This window comes from Oratosquilla oratoria, chromosome 6, assembly GCF_046742065.1.
Source record: "Oratosquilla oratoria isolate Oo_2021 chromosome 6, ASM4674206v1, whole genome shotgun sequence".
Lineage (NCBI taxonomy): Eukaryota > Metazoa > Arthropoda > Malacostraca > Stomatopoda > Squillidae > Oratosquilla > Oratosquilla oratoria.
The window spans coordinates 74,040,859-74,064,195 of record NC_134782.1 but is presented as its reverse complement, the minus strand read 5'-3'; the positions used below and the strand labels follow the sequence as shown (position 1 = coordinate 74,064,195).

The following is a 23,337-nucleotide window of genomic DNA, read 5'->3' as shown; positions in this document are numbered from 1 at the left end:
TCCCTATGCAATCCTCTTTTTGCTGATGATTTTCATGCATCCAATAATATTTGCTCTACTTCTATCTAAACCCTGTATATTACAAAATCCATCCCTAAACAACAGTGGATCAAGAAAGGGCTAAAAATTCCCTCTACCAGTAAAAAATAAAAATTACTATGAAAAAATATGTATATATAGATAAAATGCACCTAAATATAGTCTGAAACAAATTAAGAACTTATATAAAAAAAAAAAAGTTTGCAATGTCTCAGCTGTCAAATGGGTAGGCATGCCACATATATACCCTATTAGATCTATCATCATCAAATGGGAGCATATGTATGCTGCTTCATTCACACACTACCATCAGTCCTCACAATCTCTACAAGCAAGCTCCCATGCAGCTACCCTTCCCACTCCAAACAATTCTTGACAGGTTCAATCAACTTGCCTAAGTTGTGGTCACCCCTTCATCTTTTCCATCAATGGTTGTCAGGGAAATGTACCACATGCCCATTTAGCCACAGTTGACCTTCTGATATGGTTTAACATCACAAACTCCCCCTATAGGAAGGCTAGGATGGTGCCCCTCACAGAGGACTTTGTAGCATGGAATTTAATGAACCATGCTCTTGGTTCAACTTTGCTGTTACCTCCTTTTAACTTCATTTAAAATAGTGTTGTCTTTATATTCCTGATTTTACTTTTGTTAATACTCACCCTCACCTTTCCTCTGTCACCTATTTCCTCTAATATTATTACTACAGTAGTACCTAAGAACTCAAATTCAGTTTGTTCCTAGAGGTTGTTTAAGTTCTAAAAAGTTCAAGTTGCAAAATAATTTTCTTCTTAATGTAACACAAACAGTGCATTAGAACTGTTATTGTTCATAATTTTTACAATTTAATACTGTATTTAGTCTTTTTGGATGGAAGCTCACTGGCTGAGCGGGTTAGGGCATCATTACTTACAGTGAAGGTCAAGGTCAAGGTGGTTCAAATCCTTCCACCAGCAAAATTGAACCAAGGGCATGGTTCATTAAAAGCCATGCTACAAAGCCCTCTGTGAGGGGCACTGTCCTAGCCTCCTGATATTTACCTAGTTGTAATCTATGGGAGGGGAGCTATGCTCGTGGTGACCTGTCTTAGGATGGGAGTGTGTGATGTTAAACCATATCATTATTTAAAGTCTTCTAGGTTACTATCTTTTCATCAATGCATATGCATAGAATGCAGTATGTTATAACCATCTTTGTTTGTGTTTGAGTTCCAAGACAAATTTGACTTTTGGAGCATTTTTTTTTTTTTTTTTAATTCCAGGTTGTTCAAGCCATTGAGCATTTGAGTTCCAAGGTACCACTGTATACCTGTTTTTTGTATCTCTTGCCCATATCCCATCAATCCATCAATATTACAGTGACTGCAATCGACGTGATTTACTCTCCTTTTCTACTGTCCAAAAAATCAATTGGCCTTTCCTTAATACTCTATTATTCCATCCATGTATTATATACATTAACCTTTCATACCGACATCACCTATCCCTGTCCTAACCCCACCCCCACATCATACAGAACTATATGTGTGATTAAGGAGCATGTAGTTATGACGTTTCATATGAAAAGGAGAAAAATTAATATGAAGGGTAACAAATGCAAAGTTATGAAAAAGAGAAACAAAACAAAAATCATAAAATTGAAATGAAAGATTAATACTTGGATAAGGCAACACCATTTGGGTGGGGGATGGATACAAGTCCCCACAACTAATCTGGACTATAAGGCAGAATACACCATATTCCCCCCTCCTTTCTTGGGTAATGCTTTGTTTATAAGTTCAAAATTTTGCTGGATATTCAGCATTATTTTTTAAATATCTTAAGTTCCTTCTGCAATATTTCAGTGCATCTGTCTTTGTCTGTTCTTGGATTACATTAACTCAGACTATTTGGTGTTTCATCTAAGCTCTCATGGGTGAAATTGTTGAGCATGAATAATTTTGAACAAATTCCTCTCCCCACCCTCCACTTCTGACAAAACAAGGTCACTGCTTACAGGTCAAATACAGAGGCAGATGAAGGGCCAAATCTGGAGATGGAGCAAGAAATAATGGAGCTGAAGCCCTTGAAACAGGAAGTGTGTTCAATTAAGCAAATATGGAGAGCATAGAAGAGACAATAAGGTAATGCAAAGGCATTTTGTACATGCATATTAGTACATTTAACCTTCAGTTATCATACCTAATTGATGCTATTATTGGTTCACTATAGCTGAAAATATGAAAGCCAATGCTATAACAGCTTCACTACATACTTTAACATTTTTAATTCATGTAATGACCCCAAAGCTGACTATATATTTAACCTTTGTTTGCCACTTTTTCATCATATAAAAATATTTATAAAAAGAAATATAATATACAAGACTCACAATGAGAGAATAATGGTGAGGCAGGGCTGGTGGGAAGGTGCAGGCTAACAACAGCCAATTACATACCCTTGGTGCCCTAATATCTCAATCAATCAGGGTAGAAAACAGTGAGAGTGGGTAAGTCAGCAAAAATGAACATATGGGTGAGTGAACAAGTGAGTTTGAGAGCATGAAATGAAGAGGAGACTGAGTGAATGAGCAAATGAGACTGACCTCATGAGTGAGCATGAGATGGAGAGAGAGAACGAGTAAATGTGTGAGTAATACCATTTCACTGTGAGGCAACATGAACTTTAACAATGGTGAAGCTGTAATGGCAAGATGGCACAAGTTGCAGGCAGCCAATCAGAGCCCCTGACATTATGAACAATCATGTGAATCACCCTGCATTCCATGATTATGTAGCACCCAAGTAAAAAGCCCTCCTTTGGGGCATGACATTGGTGTTTGTGCAGTTTTTTAGGTTGATGCAATAACAAAGAAACATGATAATCAAAGCCATAAAAGTGGAGGGTTGTGTACAAAGAGAAACAGGGATATAAACAACACAGAATGGACAGAGAATTTTTGAAACACGAAGATGAACACAAAGTTAAAATATAGAGGAAATGTAGACCTTAATGAAGTAATTGGATATGTCATGAGAATTAAAAAAGTTAAACTAGTAAAGATTGCATAATCCAAAGGTGGAAGAGAGAACAGGTAAGAGAGAGAGAGAGAGAGAGAAAAAAAAATATATATATATATATATATGTATATATACCTATATATATATATATGTATACATGTATATACATATAAATACGTATATATATATACAGTAGAAGCCCGATTTAACGAACTAGTGCAGCCAAGGTCCAGTCCGCTAAATTGGAGGTCGTGTTTGACCCACTGTTTAGCGGAATTTTCCGCTAGCTTGAGCTTATTTCCGCTAACTCGGGTTTGGTATTTGACTCCCTACTTAGCGGAAGTGTCTGCTATATTGAGGTTATTTTGCTTAATCCTCTCGGTCATTTTCTCATATACATTATTTTGTTTTCCTATTATACCGTCTATTTCTTCTTGAATATATTTCTGCTACAATTATACTTTATACATATATTGAATTATATATTATTGTATATATATTATAGTACGTATGTACTGTATATATATATTTATATACCTCCAAAATACTAAATTATAAATTTTTCCTTGACTCCACCACCACAATCTGGTAACATCTGGTAACACTGGACTCTGAGACATGCATGTGGCCAGTTGACGGAAAATGCTCAACTTAGCGGACCGTTTCCACTAAATTGAGCTATTTCCGTAGACGCGTCTGGCCAGCTAGCAGAAAATGGTCAACTTAGCGGACCATTTCCGCTAAGTTGAGCATTTTCGTTATTGCTATTTGCAGATCGCTAATTTGAGCTTCCGCCAAAATGAGATCTGTTAAATCGGGCTTCTACTGTATATATATATATATATATTGGAGGGATAGTGTGTAGGGACAGAAAGGGGGTGAACATAGATATGGAAAAGATAATGTAAGCAAAAAAATACAGACAAAATACATAGGGTATGGGGGAAAAAAATCATCTTGATAGGAACAATCTGGATGGAAGGTAGATTGTGTGTTACAAAATTTTGGGCGAATTTATTAACTTAATGGGAAGAAACACAAGGATAATTAGATCAAACTTTTTTCATTCAAATCTCTGCTTTGTTTTAATTTTTTCCATTCTTTCTCAATATTTTTTTATATTTTAGGGGTGAAGAAAATGTCCTTCCTTTTACTCTGTCTAAGGGCTATGAAGCCTGCCTTAAATGAGGGATTGACAATCCTAATCTTGAGAGACAAAGATGTTGGAAAACATAATAAAATAAACAAATAAAAATTAAAATAAATAAAATATGTAAATAAATAAAATATACATGCATAAATATATATACAACACATCTGTATAATGTCTGAAATTGTGTGCCTCTTAAATTAAAACATACAAGCATATTCAAGCATAGCATACAATGTAAAATAAATGTAATGATAACTATATAAACAATTCATTTACTTTTACATATACAACTCCCTGTTCACACCATCTTTCTTTGTAAAACCTGCAATGTCTTGACCAACCTTTAAAAGTTCAATATAAGACATAAAACCCCTAACCTCCAATGCATTTCAATTTGTTCATGCTACTATACATATAGAACATACATTTTTGAGGAATGAATATGACCTAAATGTCTTAAAATGAACATATCAATGACAGCTCATGTCCACACATAATACCTCTCAAATGTATCAAAATTGAAATCTAGGAACAGTGAAAATTATTACATTACACAAAATTGTTATTGTTGATGCCATGTTGATGAAACTATGATTACACCTTTTATACATTTGAAATTTCTAGCTTCTACGCACAAACAATTTGCTTTGAAATCAATCACTGCAATATCACATCAACTCTTATAAATTTTGGGCTGATGTACGAGTCTTGAGGCTCTGTGAACACACAGGATGCAGCCTACAAACATGCCTAACTGATCAATGAAATTTTTCACAACTGCAAGTTTTCATGGGAAACTAATTCATGACAGGAACAATACTCTTCTCCCACTCAGCTAAATCTTATGTTAAATGGCTTACTAAAAGTGAAATTTCATTACGTCTAATATGACTAAATAGAATGCCCCAAGAGTAAGCCTGTCTTTTACACTCAACTTTGATTAAATTATGACCAGAACCTCAACAAAAAAGGTAAACTACAACAAAAGTCTTATTTTACCCGTTGTCCAAATCTTTATCTATTTATTCTGTTTTATTTATTCATTTATTATTATTATTATTATTATTATCATTTTTGGTACATCCCATGAGTAGGCTAAAGGTACTATCACAGTACCAACCCTGCCAAATGGTAAGAGTACCATTATTTGATACGAGTATAAAGCGCAGTCACAGGTAATATCACTAGGTATCACCATCAACAAATACTTTAAGAGCCATAACTAAGTACTTGCAATGATTCATCATCACCAGTACTAGCATCTGGAAATGGTATGAACAATTGTTACTGATACTACTAATTGACACCTGCACTATGTAGTTGATACCAACCCTAACATGGTACCACTGTTCTAATATTTGGCACCAGTACTAAACATTTGGTATTCTTCCCAATATCTGGTGCCAGTTCTAATAGTTTATTTCTACTCTTCACTGGCAGCAGTTATATTAGGTGCTGACAAAAAAAATTGGCACAAATACTATTATTTCATCTTATCTCTGCTAAGTAATGTCAGCTCTAATATTGGGAACCAGCACTAGTACTGTTTTAACATTCAACTACTTAACCTTGTTAAAACTACTGCCAGCACTACAACTGGATACCATTATGAGTAGGTTTCCACCTAATGATTCTAATAAAAATTTGCATCCCTAATGCCATCAATAAAATTTGGTACCTCCCAACACCCCTTGGTACCAGCTCAAATATGTGGTGCCAGCACCAACAATCAATTCAGTTTCCAGCATTAAGTACCAGGATTTGCATTTACACAGAGTTTAAAAAGTACCAAAGTACTGTAATAAAAATTAATGTGAGGTACAAGAGCCTACACTTCATACTAACCCTAACAGTTTTTGCCATAATTACTCTTGGGTAACAGGCTTCTATACTCTTGTACCCAGTGATTCCAACTAAAAGTACAGTATGCAAGATATATGAAGCACCTTCTAATCAAGCAAAAATAGATCCTCCATTAACTTACTATATTCAATAAAACAAGAACTCTACATACAAGGTGACATCTAAAGAAAACAAGGTATGGACCCTAAAAGAAATGGGGGACACTAAAGAAAGGATATGCTGACTGCCTTCCTAAACCAGTATGAACTCACATTAGTTTAACTGAGGTATCATAAATGCGCATCCTTCTTTGCATGTCATTTCTTGAAGGAACTTTATCTACTCAATCCTTCTTACTACTAAATCTCAATATATTTGAGCCATATTTGCAGAATGAAAATCCTCCCACATTAACCTATTCTTAGACATAATCTACATAACCACAATGATGGTAAGGACCATAAAATATTTTATCTATATATTCAAACTTTGTATGAGTAACTTTACTGAAATGCAAATGACACTGTTCAGATCTGATGAAAGTTGTATATAAACAAAAATGTAAGAGATGAACACCAGTTGTGTCCTAACATCTTCAACACTGGCATGCTTCAGAATTTTATTTTGAGTAAGGTTAGATAATTTTATTAAGCTAAGGGGAGCTTTTAGTCTGTGCTAAATCATAGATGATCATGATCCCATAGAGACCAAACTCTTATCTTAACTGAATAAAAATACCTTGCACTTCCCAGAACAAAACTCTATAAATTAAACAACGGTGCTGAAAGAGTTTGGTGGTAAGTGGAGTGAGCACATACATGTAATTACACATGAAACTGTAGATATGGAATATAATTACATATGAAATGTAATTACACATAAAGATTCTATTACAAAAAATGACAAAACTGGTGACAAAAGAAAAAGTTTACTTTAATTCCTGTAGTCTGATATAAGAAAAAAGTTCAATTTAGGCTAAATGAAGCAGAGGGAGGGATGACAGAACAAATATGCTTGAGTGCAAAACTGGGTAATAAGAAAATCGATATGAGGTGCAAACAGTGACTAGCTGATGAATAAGGAACAGCACATTCTCAGCATCCTCTATCCTTCTGTGCAATGATACCATGCAAAGCAAATGAGATCCATTGTAAAACAAAAATGTATCCTCCATCATATAATTTCATTCACCATGATTCTCTTATACCCTTGGAGAAACAGGATACTATAGAACATACCATAAACATTAACTAACATACATCACATGCACATCACACTTATAACACACAACATACCCACATACATACCACTTTACACATCATACTTGTTAGCACTACTTTTTTAGATACCAATAACCTGACATCATACTTTTAGAACACTAAACCATACAGATCTGTTCAATCTAAATATCCACACAGTAAATACCAACTGTGCTTCACAAAGCTGACCTGTACACTCATTAGTTCTTCCAACAGACCTGCAATCACCAGCAATCATCACAACATACCTCTAAATGGTAATTTTTCACACAATACCAGTTCACATAATTTATCCATGATACCAGTTCAAAATAATAATAGTAATAATAAAAATAAAACCTGTATTGATAACAATAACAATAATAATTTTAATAACAACAATAATAATAAAAAGAATAATACTACCAAGAACAGTTGTCTCAAGTTTTTCTTGGACTGGAAAGCCACAGCCCTACAGTGGCTGGTAATGGTCCTTGAGCCCTCTCATATATCTCTCTGGAAAGAAATGTTGGACTGTCTATGTTGTATTACTGTGGAACTACTTTTGTGTCACAAGATGATTGTAATATGAACTGGGGAACAGTTGCTGGTTGTCATCTCTCCTTATGTGATAAAATGAAAGAAATTACATGGAAATTGATAGAGAGATCTTGGGCATGGTTTGATGACCAAGTGTTTTAGCCCTTTCTGTTGTTGTTGTTGTTGTTGTCGTTCCCTAGACTGTCTGTCCGAGCAGTCCCATCTCCCCAAGGAATGCCATAGCCGAAACTGGGTTTTCCCACAAATCCTTTATAGAGCGTATGTTGTGTTGTTTGCGTGCATGATTGTGTATAATGCAGTCTTCCATTATGTGTTGTATGGTATGGGGTGAAGTGTTACATCCTGGGCAGCTGTTCACAACGCGGTCATCCAGCCTCTTCTGGTAGCTTAGAAGTGCTGGGTGGTGACCGCACCGCAGTCTGGCCAAGTGGACTCTGTCCTTTCGTGGGAGAGAGGATTCAGAAGGGTGGATATCAGGGGGTCTGGCATGCAGCAGTGTGTTGTCTTTCAGTGTGTTGATGGAGCGGTGAGTGATATGATTATGAATATGTTTCCGGAGGCTGGTATTTGGTGGTTGTGGAGGAAGAGAAGAGAGTATCTGTGCGTGATAAAGGTCTTTGGGTGTTGTTTTAATGTTTCTTGGTGTGTGTGGGTGTTCTGCTATGTAGTGTAGCGGGTGTAATGTGTTTGTGGTGGCTGCGGCAAGTGTTTGTGTGCCTCTCATGTCGAGGTGGTCCTTGACTTTGAGGACTTTTGTTTCATGGTGTAAATGGTCTGTAGGTGTTGTATTTGTGCAGCCTGTAATTGTTTTTAGGGCTTTGTTTTGTATGATTTGAAGGGTGTTGTGGCGTGTCTCACTGAGATTAGGAGCCCATGCAGGACTCGCATAATTCATCACTGAGCGTATGCATTGTTTGTATATTGTTATATTAGTTTCTTTGTTTTGTCCAAATGTTGTTCCAGTGATTGACTTAAGTGCGTTAAGTCTGGGTGTACATTTGTTTTTTATGTTTGTGATGTGTTGTTTGAAAGACATGGATGTATCGTATGTTACACCAAGAATTTTCGGTGTGTTTGTGTGTGGTATTAGAGTGTTGTTGATGTAGAGATGAGGTATGTATTTGTGTTCTTTTGTCCAGTTGGTGAGAAGTGTTGCTGTAGATTTGGTTGGAGCTATTTTGAGTCTGTTTGTGATGAACCATGTGTTGAGTGTGTCAAGGTATGGCTGGATTATTTCTGCAGCTTTGTCTGTGTTACGATGTGTGCATGTGATTGTTATGTCGTCTGCGTAGGAAGAGATTTGTATTTCTGAGGTGTCTGGCGTGGGTAAGTCATGCATGTATAGATTAAATAGTGTGGGGGATACTATTTCTGTTGGAGGTGAGGGTGTTTACAGGTTTTGAAAATGAGCAGCTCGTTTCTTTTTTGCAACCATTCTCTGTATCAATGCCTCTTTTCCACCACTACTTCATTCTGTCAGTTACTACCTTTCATTCTGTTCCCAATCATTCTCCTCATCCCACATACTATATTTGTACATCTAAACACTTCCTCCATGAAACACAAATTCTTTTTCTACCTCATTTCCTCTCCTACTCTTTTCTCCCATATTCCATACACCCCTCAGCCATTCCCCTTCTCATTCAACTTTTCAGCACTTCTCTACCTCACTTCCTTATCTATCTTATATTCACTTTCAATCTCCCCATAACATGTTCACATCCAAAACTCTTCCAATCACTCTTTTGGACATCACTACATAATCCATTAACGCTCTCTTAACTGCCCTACCATCAACCACTCTTGTCTATGTATATTATACAGTATCTCTTTCTTCTTCACCCCTTCAATAAGGGCCACAATCTCGCAGGCAGCATTAGCTGCCAGACGTGCAATGTTGCGTCATAATACTCGCGTTATGAAAAATAAAGTTACCGCTGTATTGCTCGTTCCCTTTCACCCGTGAATTTTGATAACCATAGAAAATATGATGAAGCCAGTTTACAGAGTATGGGGGTCACGCAGGTACAACTACAATATATATAATCAAGACGCCGACATCGGCATCCTCGCGTACCCACTTGCTCCTCATGACGCCTACGTAGGCATCATCGTATCGAAGGGGTTAAACTCTTTTGTTCACTATCATTACTACTTTCAATATAAGTGTCAAACATTTCCTCTCCTTTTCGTTCCTTCCTCGTAAACCATACCTCCCTATTACTCTATCTCATTTCATCTTTTACTTAGCATTTAGAACCTTGAACACATTACATTCAGTCCCTCTGAAATTCTACACACTTATTTAACTTGTTGCAAAATTCTTTCCTCCTTACTTTTTTCAATACCAGGGTCATACACCTCCCAATGTATTCTCAATTTTAATTGCATAAACCTTGAGACCAAAAGTCACTCCTTCCCTTGCTCACTCTCTCCACCCCAACACCCTGCTTACCAAACTCCCAAATTTAATCTCGTCTTTCCATTTCAGTTTAGTTTCATTCAATTCGAATAAATCCTTTCTTCTCAAAAATGTAATATCAATCTCCTTTCTGCTTTCACTTTTTTCACATTCATACACATTCAAACTAAGATTACTAGGGTTTGGGTTGAAGTCTTTCTCTGAGACCCCCTTAGAACCTTGATTCTTTGCAGAAGAAACTTGGGAGATTGGAAAATTCCCAATCCCCTCAATCTGTCCCATTTAATGAGAGCACAGCAGTGGCATTCTTAGCCCCCACCACAGGAACATAAAAAAATTAAAAGATGGGTACTTGAGTAATAAAGGATAGATTCAAGGAGGCAGCAGAAAAAAGGAATAGTAAAAATTAAAAAGTCAACATTCCTATATGTATGGATATTTGTCTTTGACATAGATGAATGCTGTGTGGCTCTGGTTCATAGGGGGTGTCTTTAATATATTGACTGCTTCTAGGCAGTCAACACCCCAGCATGAGGTATTGACTACACAGTAATCACTATATTACATATTTCAATTTACTGCCTACAATTGCTTGTGCCTACTGCCATTTTATACAATATACCTGCACATCATTAGTTCTACGAAGCATAAAAAAATCTATACATACCAGTTCATTTAAAACACCAGGAAAGCCAACTCATAGCAATGATAACTTTTGTTTCATACATACATACATATACCAAGGCTTTTTCCCCCTTACAAGGGAGGTAGCCTGCAGCCCCACAATGGGTGGCAAAGGTCCTCTGGCAAGAAACTTTGGACTATTTTCTGTGTTAAAGTGGAACAGTATTTATGTTACTGACTTATAGCATCAGCAGGAGAGGAGCAGTTGCTGGATGTCAGCTGGATGTGAGCAGTTGAAGGTGATACAACTGAAGCTGGTAAAGAGAGAACCTGGGTCTGGTCAAGATATCAAGTGTAAGCCCATCTGGCCCGTGGAAGTAAAGAGCTTGATGGGTTGTGAAGACCGATTCTCAATAGCGTCCATCTTGGAGGACCATCACTTGCAGGTACCCATCATTAATCCTATGTCAACTCATACAAAAGAACTGTTCAGAACATCAATTACTTAGCATCTGCACACATACCAGTCATTGAAAAAAAATATACATACATCCAAACCCATAAAATACAACATAAACCAGCTGAGAAGACTGTGGACATTAGTTAATGAAATGCATCTGCAAGGCACAGCATTGTAGAAATATACAACAGAAATACAATACTACTTGATTTGTTCAGATAATTACAACTAATGATCCCCCAATTACATAAATCTCACTTTTTTTAAGTGTCTACATATATACTTCACATAGCAAAAACTGACTGAGACAGATAGAGAGACTGAATACCATTGTTGCTGACAGTTTACAGTACTTCTCTCCTTATAGATGATAGTGTGTCATCCTTGAAATATACTTTAGGTTCATGTTATTGGTTCAACTTTTAAAAAATGGATGTATATGGGGGCATTGTGTTCCTAAGCTATGGGAATGTTGATGTGTCTATCAAATAGTGCATACAATGTGGGGTAATAATAGTTTGGAGAAAAGAAAAAAGTATCGGTGCTGATTCTCTAAAGATTAGGTGCTGTGTGTTGCTTGAAGGGGGAGGTGGGCGAGTAATTTGTTGAAAAGGATTATGTAGGTAGGGCATCCTTGTAAGATGTGTGCTATAGTACAGGAAATACCACAAGGGCAGATGGGATGGTTGTCTCTAGTCATGAGATGGCCATGGATAGTACATGACTGTCCTTTTACAATATGTAACAATGATCATACATGACAACAGGCCAGAATTTTTTAGTTCATTAATATATATATATATATATATATATATATATATATATATATATATATAGAGAGAGAGAGAGAGAGAGAGAGAGAGAGAGAGGGAGAGAGAAGGAGAGAAGTGAGAGAGATTGATAGATCATGAAATGGGTATATTCTGTCAACCAGTTAATGAAATTTACCCATCCTAAACATACGAATTAACCAAAGTTACCCAAAAAGTCAAATAAAAAAAACTGAGTACAACAAATATTGGTTTTATTTATTGGGTTAGGTTAGGTAAATCATTTGAAAGGCATTTAAGGTTAGGTTAGGTTTAATTAGATTGGGTAAATTTAATTTATTCAAAGATTTGGTTAGGTTAGGCTGGGTAAATTTAATGAACTTGTTGGTATATACCCATTTCATGATTGAGACAATTGTCTTCATATTTCATGAAATGGAAAAAGTGAGTTGACCAGTTCATGAACTGGGCAATTACATGAATGATGCATATGTATACTGCTTAGATGTTTATCTGAGAGAATTTTAAAGCTTCCAAATGTATTACATTTGCTAGTCTTGGCTGCAGGCTTAATTCATTCATTCATTGACAACATGGATGTAAAGTTATTTCTACCTACTTCAAGGTTAAATCTGTGTTCTGACAATCAGTCAATCTGTTCACCAAGGTTTTTCTTGCAAGAGATCCATGACTCCAAGGTAACCTGCAACAGGCACTGGGTTTGCCCACAAGTCACTCAAAAAAGAGAAACTTTGTTATTATCTAGATAAGGCTTGAGTAGGGCAATGTAAGATGAAGTGTTTGGTGTCTGCAATGCAACTGCATCTGCAACTATGGCTAGTTCTATTGTGTTGGTACCAATTTAAAGCAGTAGGTTCGAGTCCTATAAGTGGGAGCCATAAAAATGATCTGATATATATAGAGGTAGTTGTCGACTTACGACCTATGTGACTTATGATTGATCGACTTTATGACCGTCTGGTTGCAAGCATCATTCTCGCTTGCCAGATGGTAGAAAAAAATAGCATATCTAGTTTTGTTCAACATAGTTTTATCATAAGCCATTCCAAGGCTCCATATACTTACACTGAAAATTTTGTCTCAGTTACATGTTGTCTTCTTTATTTTGTAACCATATCTTTCTGTCATCCCTTTGTAAGATGTTTTTTTATGAAACTCCTCATTCCTATGTACATCATGATCAAATCACACCTCAATTCAAGTGTGGTCAGATTAATTTTGTTCAGTCTTTCTTCAAAAGATCACTTTCTCATACAAGAAATCAGCAAAGTTTTCCTCTGTATCACCTTCAGTTTATATATGTAGATGTATAGAATAGGGGGAGGGTGTTGAGGGTGGTCAGAAGATTTAACTTAAGTAATAGATCTTGTGTTAGGATAGTAAAGGAAGTTTGAGGATATTTGAAATGAAGGTGGGGTTGCACTAGGGTTGTGTAATGTCACCATGGTTGCTCAACATGTATAGAGTTGTTGACCTATGACCAGTTATCATCATGCACTTAAAAAAATGAACGAGTTCTATTGGCGTGGCGTAGTAACACTCACAAAAACAAACGTTTCCCACCCCACACTCATGTGGTGTACCGAATCAGTCTTTATCAGGATAGGTGGATGCTGGGTAGGGGCTGTCCAGAGGGTAAACACTTGAGGACCATGTGGTTTATCTACAGGGAAGAGTAAGGTTTCACTTTCTTTTGCAATGCGTGGCCCACAGTACTGCGGCTTGACTGTAGTGATTCTCCAGGTGCTGGGTTCCAAGGCGATCAGTGCTTTTGATGGGTTCCGTCCAGCCTTTCATACCAGCACGACGACTCAAGACAGCCAAGCCAGCTTGCATCCAGCACACTGGTTGGCAGCTGTCGCTGTTGCTCTGACCCATAACTCATGGTCGCTACTTTCAGGTACACAGCCTAACTCATCCAGGCCGAGCTTGCGTGCGCATCGATTGGCTGAAAGTGAGCCACCATGAACTGCAGCATATTGAGTAAAGGACAACTGCCTAACATGCCCCAATGGAAGTTGAGGCTGGAGATGAGTTAGTTTAGATCCTAAAAATGAAATCAGCCATGTAGTTATACTTCACGTATACCAGCAGCTGGAATATGAATGCCTCAAATTTTGGCAAGGGGTTCATCTCTGGGGTATGATGAATAATCCTAACATTTTTACCCATACATTTAAAATAAAGACCAACTTGCGACTGAATTGACTTACGACTGGTCAATCAGAACCTAATCCGGTCGTAAGTCGACGACTACCTGTATATATATATATATATATATATATATATATATATAAATATATACTGTATATATATACATATATACATATATACACACACACACACACACACACACAAATTGGGAAGAAATGATAAGTGGTGTCCTGCAGGGATTAGTACTGGCCCCGATCATGTTTGCCATATACATAAATGACATACATGAAGTAGCGTTATATGAATTTCTTTGCAGACGCAAAAAATTCTTAAGAAAGTAAGAACAGAGGAGGATTGCAACTCATTACAACAAGACTTGGACAATATCTGGAAATGAACTCAAAAGTGGGAAGTGAAATTCAATATCAAGAAATGTAGTATAATGGAATTTGGAAAAAGTAAAAACAGAATATCGAGAGATTATAAGAGGTCAAAAAAGTAAACTCGGAAAAAGACCTTGGAGTGATGATCAGCAAAAACATGACACCAGACAAACATATGAATAAAATAGTCGGAGAAACCTACAATTTATTGAGGTCAATAAAAGTGGCATTTGTATATTTGGATGAGGAAATGATAAAAAAAAATTAACTACACTTATAAGACCAAAACTTGAGTACACAGCAACACTATGGACACCCAGTACCAAAAAGAATATAAAAAAAATCAGAAAGAATACAAAGAGCAACAACAAAACTGGCACCAACTCTTTTCAAAATGACATATGAACAAAGACTGTCCAAATTAGAATTACCAACTCTGGAACAAAGAAGGGAAAGAGGAGACCTACTATCTATACAATTATGAAAGGAATGGAAATCTTAGATAAGAATGATTTATTGAAGTGGGACAATGGAAAAACAAGAGGACACAAAAAGAAACTCAAAAAAGATAATTACAGAAGAGATTTGGAGAGAAAAAAAGTGGGGGTGGGGGGAATAGAAATCACTCCCACCTATTCTATCCCCTACATACTCCACTCCCCTCTACCTTCCTCCCTCTTATCTTGGCACCTCCTGGATGATGGGTCATCCCTGCATCTTGTCCACTGCCCTAGGTCAGAAGCAGTGCCTCAAGACACAGCACATCCACAGGAAGGCCACTTCATTAACCCATTAAACTCCGATGACAAGACATCTTGTCATCGGAGTTTAATGGGTTAAATCTGTGACCTCGCCCCCCTCTTCATACCCTCATGCAGAAAAGAAGATGGAGGGAAATCCCTTTCGGCTGCATAAATTTATTTTTCATACATCCCCCATCCACTCCCCCTCATGCATCACATCATCTATACACAAATATATATAGATATATGTATGAAAATTAAATTCATCATCATTTTACACTGTCCCACCTTATCAATTTGGTGGCAGTTGCCTGGGAGCCATGAATTTCCTGCAAGAGACAACTGAGGCAATACATTAAATAATCCAAAGCTCTCTTATGAGCCCATTTACTGTCACAGATGCCAACATGTGATAATACCCAGCATACGGATAAAGATTTGAAATGGAAGGAGACTTGATGATCCATGAATGGATTCTGTGGATCAATGGGTGGTGAAAATGGAGGATGTAAAGTGCTTCCAGGGCACTTTGCATGTCAGAGATATGGGGGTGGAGGAATTGTGAATAATGAATGATGGTGATAATAGCAGATTTCAGTAGTAAAGACTAATGTCAAGGGAGGAGAGATTTGGATTCTGTCTGAAGGAGATACTGCTATTAACCCATATATTCTAATGACAGATGAATGGAAGGATAAATCTTATGCAACAATGACAAGCACAGTATGTTTGTTGAAGGGTTGATGAACTAGAATGTGCAATATATTGGGATAGCGAGGAAATTCTTTATGCAGAAAGATACTTCAGTGCTATAAAAACACAATGGATGAATGAATGTATACAGGGTATCTAATTTCTGTAAATAACTTTTCACTTGGGTTTTGTGGAATGCATCTGTGCTGAGCTGTTGGCCAAAACAGTGTATGGGGTCTTGTATTCAAAATGCTGTGGGTGAAGCAGAAGATTGGGCTTGGTATCCATAATCAATTTTGTTTTGGATGAGGAACTGGTTGATTCCATATCCCACCTTACGTGGGGGCAATAATCATGGGATATAAAAAGAACTGAAGGCAGGAAGTTTTCAGATATCGTAAGTGGGGGATCCAAAATAAGTTGAGAGTTGTGGAAGTCCTGGAAATCAAGTCTGTTCAATAACTAAGAGAAGTAAGTTGCTTAGTTGTGTTGAAGTGTCCTTGCTTAGTGTCCTCTACAGAAGTGCATGGTAACTGATCTTGGGATGGAAAAATGGAATCTGTTGTCTTTGATCTATCTGTGGGAAGTAACTCTTTGGATAAGGTTAGTGCAGGAATGTTGGGTTCTGACACAGAATGAGGTTAGATTTTCGATGTATAAGCTGGCAGATATTTTGCAAAGAATATATCTGCATATACTGTCATCTGTGAAGGTTAAGAGAAAGGATGCAAGGATGTTTCCTTGGAGAATCCTTCTTGTTGGGTGTATGGAAACCTATGAGGAAGAGCTTACATTAGACTCACAATTTCCAGACTGTCCTATGCTTTCTCCATATCAAAAAATATGATATGGACATGTTGGTTGTTAGTGCATGCAGCATGAACTGTAGTTTGTTTGCACCAAGATATCTGTGGTGCTGCAACTTGTACAGAAGCCTGTTTTGAAGGATGATTTGAGGCAATGACACTCCTGCTACCAGGAAAGTCAGAATGAAACTTCTTTCTGAGATTTTGCAAAGGTAATGTAAATGGGCAATAGAACAATAATTGTTTAGGGATATCATGTATTTCCCTGATCTGGGGAAAGGAGGATCATAGCTTCTCTCCAGGTTGTTGGGAAGGTGCCTTCCACTCTCATTCAGTTTAAAAAGGTTTAGTGTGAAGTGTGTTGTAGTTGGGCATAAATGTCATATCATATACTGATGTATATTGTCCAGGCCTGGGTCTCTTGCTATGCAGCTGGAAAAGCAAGTGCAATTCTCTATTTTTATGAACAGTCAATTGTAGTTCTTATAGTTCTTAGGAAGAATGAAATAAAATGTCTGGCAGAGGTTAGGATTCAACATTAGTCCATGGATATGAATTTAGGTCCATGGTTTGTATTGCTATTGGTTGATGATTGTGTTTCTGCCAGTGTCTTAGCCACCTGAAAAGCTGAGAGGGAGTATGAAGGTGACTTGTTAAGAGATTTTCAGGATTCTTTTCCATATTTTGGAAACTGGAGTTTTGGAGGTAATTGTTGATATGTAAGTTTACCAAGAAGATCAACATGCTTGGCACATCACTCAGCAGGCACTGTGCTCTTGTTTTTCTAAAAAGTGATTTCTCTAGGGTTGTGTGTCTCTAGAGGTGGTAAAACACTGCTTTCTCTTGGAGCTGTGGCACAATCTGAATTCCACCATTCAACTGGGGACTCAAGTCTTGTGATGTACATGGACAGTCATACGGAGACAGACATGCTAAGATATTGAGAGAGAGAGAGAGAGAGAGAGAGAGAGAGAGAGAGAGAGAGAGGAGAGAGAGATAGAGAGGAGAGAGAGATAGAGAGGAGAGAGAGATAGAGAGGAGAGAGAGATAGAGAGGAGAGAGAGATAGAGAGGAGAGAGAGATAGAGAGGAGAGAGAGATAGAAAGGAGAGAGAGATAGAGAGGAGAGAGATAGAGAGGAGAGAGATATAGAGGAGAGAGATATAGAGAGGAGAGAGAGAGATATAGAGAGGAGAGAGAGAGAGGAGAGAGGAGAGAGGGAGAGAGAGGAGAGAGGGAGAGAGAGGAGAGAGGGAGAGAGGGAGAGAGAGGAGAAAGGGAGAGAGAGGAGAGAGGGAGAGAGAGGAGAGAGAGGAGAGAGGGAGAGAGAGGAGAGAGGGAGAGAGGGAGAGAGAGGAGAAAGGGAGAGAGAGGAGAGAGGGAGAGAGAGGAGAGAGGGAGAGAGAGGAGAAAGGGAGAGAGAGGAGAGAGGGAGAGAGAGGAGAGAGATAGAGAGAGAGATCAACAGAGAGGGAAGAGAGAGAGGGGTAGTCACAGATATACACTTAAATAATTATTCTGGTTGAATATTGTTGACAAATTTATCTCATATATGTAAATTTATGACAATCTATGACAGGAGGATTATTTTTTTTAAGTCTCTTCTGATTCAAATCAAGTCAGTTACACATACAGAAGCAATATTAATAGTTACAATGTGCAGATGGACAGTGAATGATGTATGGAAAATGTAAAGTACCATGGGTCTGCAGTTAGGGTGGGCTAGCAATGCAGGCTCCAGCTAATCTGTATCACCACACAGAGAGACTTGCTGAAGTTAAAGGCTGCATGATACAAGCTGTAGCTGGAAAGTGGAACCACATTCTGAATGCTCCAGTGAGAAACATGCTACATACATCTGCTGGTGTGTGGAATGAAGTGGAAGAGGCAACTGCTGTTGAAATGAACCATTTAGTATAGGCCACAGCTTAAGTGCAGTACCATATTTAACTGGTTGCAAATGAAGAATATAACCATAACATATAATTAGCATATTGTATGGAACAATCAGGTATAAGCTATAAGTAGTGTGTGGAACCACAGGATACACACTACAGTGGGAGTGTGGAACCCCACATTGTGAGATGCAACTTATGGAAAAATAGGAGGCCATCATGCTTGTGGCCTACACACATTAAACCAGCAAATGTCTGGTGCACATGTGAAGAGCTTGCCTTTGTGTGACCAACGTAGGTGTATCCTACAAATGCCTGTTACACACATGAATGACCCCCATATACGAAACCTGAAAATGTTTGATGTTTGAATGAATGAATCCAAATATGTGACCAGTAAAATCATGATCTCAGCATATGCTTGCCCAGTGACATGTTGTGCACATATGATTTGCACATGCTTGGTCTACCCATGCATAACACAATGGAGCTGAAATATGAGAGAATGACTAGACTATTTAAAAATATGAATGCTTTGTTCAAGTGTCACTGGAAAGGCTGCAGGTGTTCAAAGTGCCAAAAGCTGCGCTCACATGATCCCAAGGTAAGGCCGTTGTGTTTACCCTAAGCAGTGCTCACTTGCTTTCCATTCTAAATCTAAGATAAAATATTCTAACACATACTCTCACCCTGATCATACATAAAATTTCTCTCAAAGCAGAACTCTGAAGCATCTCTATACATGAATCAATGTAATAACAATATGGCTTCCTTTCAGTGCAACATTCAAAGCACTTGCCTAGCCTAAAATCAACTTGATACTATGACTTCAACTGTCAGCCACCAACTTTTCAAAACAGGTCATAAGCAAGGTAAATGGCTTGTACCCAACTCTCATACATTTGTATTTCTTGTCATCCTGGGGTCCACCTTGATCTGCTTTCCTGCACACCATTTAACACACTCACTCCTATTTCTACTCAAAATCAAGATCACTATTATCTTCTATATCTGATGAGGATGTTTGTACTGAGCGGGCACACTTTGTCCGTAGAGCAGGCATTCCATTACCATGAAGTAGGCAGATCAAAACTACTGTCATGTTGTCACAGCCTAAACCACCTGACTGACAATCTGGAGACAGGCATCGGATCATTAGGTCCTCACATACATCCTCAGCTTCCATCCCCTGTGCTAGACGTAGACGGATGAAATTCACAACTTCCTGTTAAGTGTAGAAAAGTAAGATAGCTACCAATCTTGCGGCATTATATTAATTATTCACATCAGTACACCTAACAGCTACTCCACAAAATCAATTGAAAACCCAGTGACTTACTTCGTTTCTCATGACATCCCAGATTCCATCACAGGCTAGGACAATAAATTCCCATTCATCTGAAATTTCTCGTGTTTCAATATCTGGCCAAGCTGAAAATTAAAGAATTTGTGATTTAAGTTTTAAACAAATTATATGTATAAGTGTACAAAGAAATGCCTACATAAGTGTATTTACCTAGTTGTATTATACGGGAAGGGGAGCTATGCTTGTGGTGACCTGTTTTTGTATCTTGCAAGATCAAGTTTATTCTCAAATTGTTGTATTGTGTTTGAACACACTATTTCTTCATCCAATTTGTTCCACATATCTATCACTCAGTGTGGGAAGCTGTTTTTTTTTCAGGTCTTTTCTGTAGTTATCCTTTTTGAGTTTCAAGTGTATCAATTGTTTAGTGTCTATCTATCTATCTATATACCATGGGCTTTTTCCCCCTAACAAGGGAGTTAGCCAAGTCAAAAGGCATATACTCACTCCTACCCATTCTACTCCCATCCACCATTCCTTTCCTCCCTCTCATCTTAGCTCCTTATGGATGATAGGTCATCCCTGTATCCTGCCCACTGCCCTGAGTCAGAAGCAATGCAGCAAGACAGCATATCCACAGCAAGGCTGCTTCACTTAATTGGTGATCCCCTCATGCAGAGAGAGAGAAGACAGGGAGAAATCCCTCTGGGATGCATCAAAATATCATTCACACATAACCACTCCTTAACCCATCCCCCATCCCCTGGCCCCTCCCTTCCTTGCATCATTGTACCATCTATTAACAGCCATTCTCCACTCACTCCTATCTCTTGCCTTCTCCCTTCTCTGCTCAATAGACATTCCCCTCTTGCTAAAGCCCCTTTCACCCCATCCATCCATTTTTTCGTCAGTTGTCCCCTCAAGTTTACTTCCTCCACCTCTGCCTTCCACATTTTGTTCACTAATTTTTCTTCACTCATTCTTTCCATGTATACAAACCATCCAAATACTTTTTCATCAGCTCTATCTGCCACCCCAGCTTTCCTTCTTACTTCATTTCTCACTCTATCCAATCTTGCTCACCCCTACCATACTTCTCAGACATTTGATCTCAAACACATTGAAACTTTTCCTCTCTGCCTCTCTTAAATTCTAAGTCTCTGCCCCATACAGTGCCATTGGCACAATCACCCCTTCATATAATCTCTGCATTCATTTGCAAATGCCTATTTCTCATTACACTTTTTAATTCCCTAAGGTATTTACTTGCTTCTCTCAGTGTACAATTTACCTCCACTTCCATTCCTCCCTTTCCTACCACATCCAACCCAAAATACTTAAAGTTATCTACTTCCTCCAGCCTATCTCCTTTACGACTTACTTCAAACTTGCTGCCATCCTCCCCCACTTGTACATCTCATCACCTTACTTTTACCTATATTTACCTTCAACTTTCTCCAATTGTCTACTTTCCTAAACTCTAATTCCTTTAATCCCCCTATGATCCTGCCACAAATGCGGTGTCATCAGTAAACAATAACTGGCTCACCATTCACTTTTCTCCATTTTCTTTAACCATCTCCAGTTACCCATTATCCTGCACCACCCTATCCATGGACACAATGAACACCATGGCAACATGGCATATCCCTGACACAGCCCCACCTTTACCTCAAACCACTCAATTTTTCTATTTCCAATTCTAACATAGAATCTACTACTCTCATAAAACCTCTATTTGGTGTAAGTATATTGTTTGTGAATTGTTTGGTGTAAGTCAGGATAAAATCTGCAAAGAATAATCATTGTCTAACCTCCACTGCAAAGCAGTACGAAAAGTGCAACTAAATGAAGAGTACAGTACAAAGTTTTTATGAGAGTAGAAGAACCTGTGTTAGAATTAGAAATGGAGAGCATGAGTAGTGTGAGGTAAAGGTGGGACATTGTCAGGGATGTATTTACCTTGTTGTATTTTACAGGATGAGAGGTATGCTCGTAGTGACCCGTTTTTGTATCTCTCCGCATCTAGTTTATTCTTAAAATCATGTATAGTTCTGGCATTCACTGTTTCTCCATTCAGTTTGTTCCAGAGATTAATCACTATGTGGGAAGCTATTTTTTTTCAGGTCTCTTCTGTAACTGTCTTTCATTAGTTTCTTTTTGTGTCCTCTTTTTTTTTCTCTTTTGTCCCACTTTAATAAGTAGTCTCTATCGAGAATTTCCAACCCTTTCATAATTCTGTAAATGGTCAACAAATCACCTTTCTCTTCTCTGTTCCAGTGTTGACAGATGTAATTTCTCCAATCTTTGTTCATATGTCAAATTTGACAGTGTAGGTGCCATTTTTGTCACTGCTCTTTGGATTCTTTCTAATTTTCTTATGTTCTTCTTTGTGCTAGGTGCCCACAGTGTTGCAGCATATTCTAGTTTAGGTCTTATCAGTGTAAAAAAAATTTGTTTTACCATCTCCTCATCTATGTAGTTGAAGGCCACTTTCATTGATCTTAATAAGTTATAAGTCTCTACAAATAATTTATTGACGAGTTAAACACCATATGAGGACGGAGCCTTTATTTGTACGACGTTTCGCTTATTACAGCTTTTTCAAGTACAAGTTGAGATAAAAATGCTTCAGATTAAATAAGGGGAAAGGAGGGAATGGGGAGAGAAAAGGGGGGGGAAGGAGGAGGAGAAGGGGGGGGGGGATTGAACACTGGGAAAGGATGAGAATGCTGGCCCAAACGTCCAAGGGCGAAATGTCCACAAAGGGTGGTTTAGATATTTAAAATTTTGCTGGCCATGGGTATTAGGGGAATAATGTGAGGCGAGATGTTAAACATGCCCCTGTTTTGTTCAATAGTGTTCGTTCCTTGAATGATTGCTGCTTCTAAACACTTCCTGCGGATTTTGTCTGGTTCTCGTATCAGCAGCTCTGCATTCTTCCAGTCCATAAGATGGTTTTCCTTGTTTCTATGTGTCACACATGCATTGGTGGTGACATCATGCCTGACGTCGTAACGGTGTTCACGTATTCGTGTATTCAGGTCGCGTGACGTTTCACCGATGTAAACTTTATCACATCCTGAACACGGAATACGATAAACACCGGCTTTGGTGCCCGGTGTCTGGTTGTTGTGTATTTTTGTCTTCATGATGTCTTTTATTGTTCTGCTTGTCTGGGCCAGCATTCTCATCCTTTCCCAGTGTTCAATCCCCACCCCCTTCTCCT

The 23,337-nt window shown here is 38.0% G+C and overlaps 1 protein-coding gene across 1 annotated transcript in view; it reads right to left on the bottom strand.

Annotated features, from left to right (window-relative positions):
* Positions 1–18,112: 18,112 nt before the first annotated feature.
* LOC143026628 (putative protein phosphatase 2C T23F11.1) overlaps positions 18,113–23,337 on the bottom strand; it is a 43,509-nt gene continuing 38,284 nt past the window's right edge. Inside the window, exons 6-7 of the mRNA XM_076187347.1 lie at positions 20,142–20,233; positions 18,113–20,027 (exon numbers count right to left, since the gene is read on the bottom strand). Of these exons, the coding sequence (XP_076043462.1) occupies positions 19,779–20,027; positions 20,142–20,233 (341 nt within the window). The 3' untranslated portion in view covers positions 18,113–19,778. The remainder of the gene's footprint in view (positions 20,028–20,141; positions 20,234–23,337) is intronic.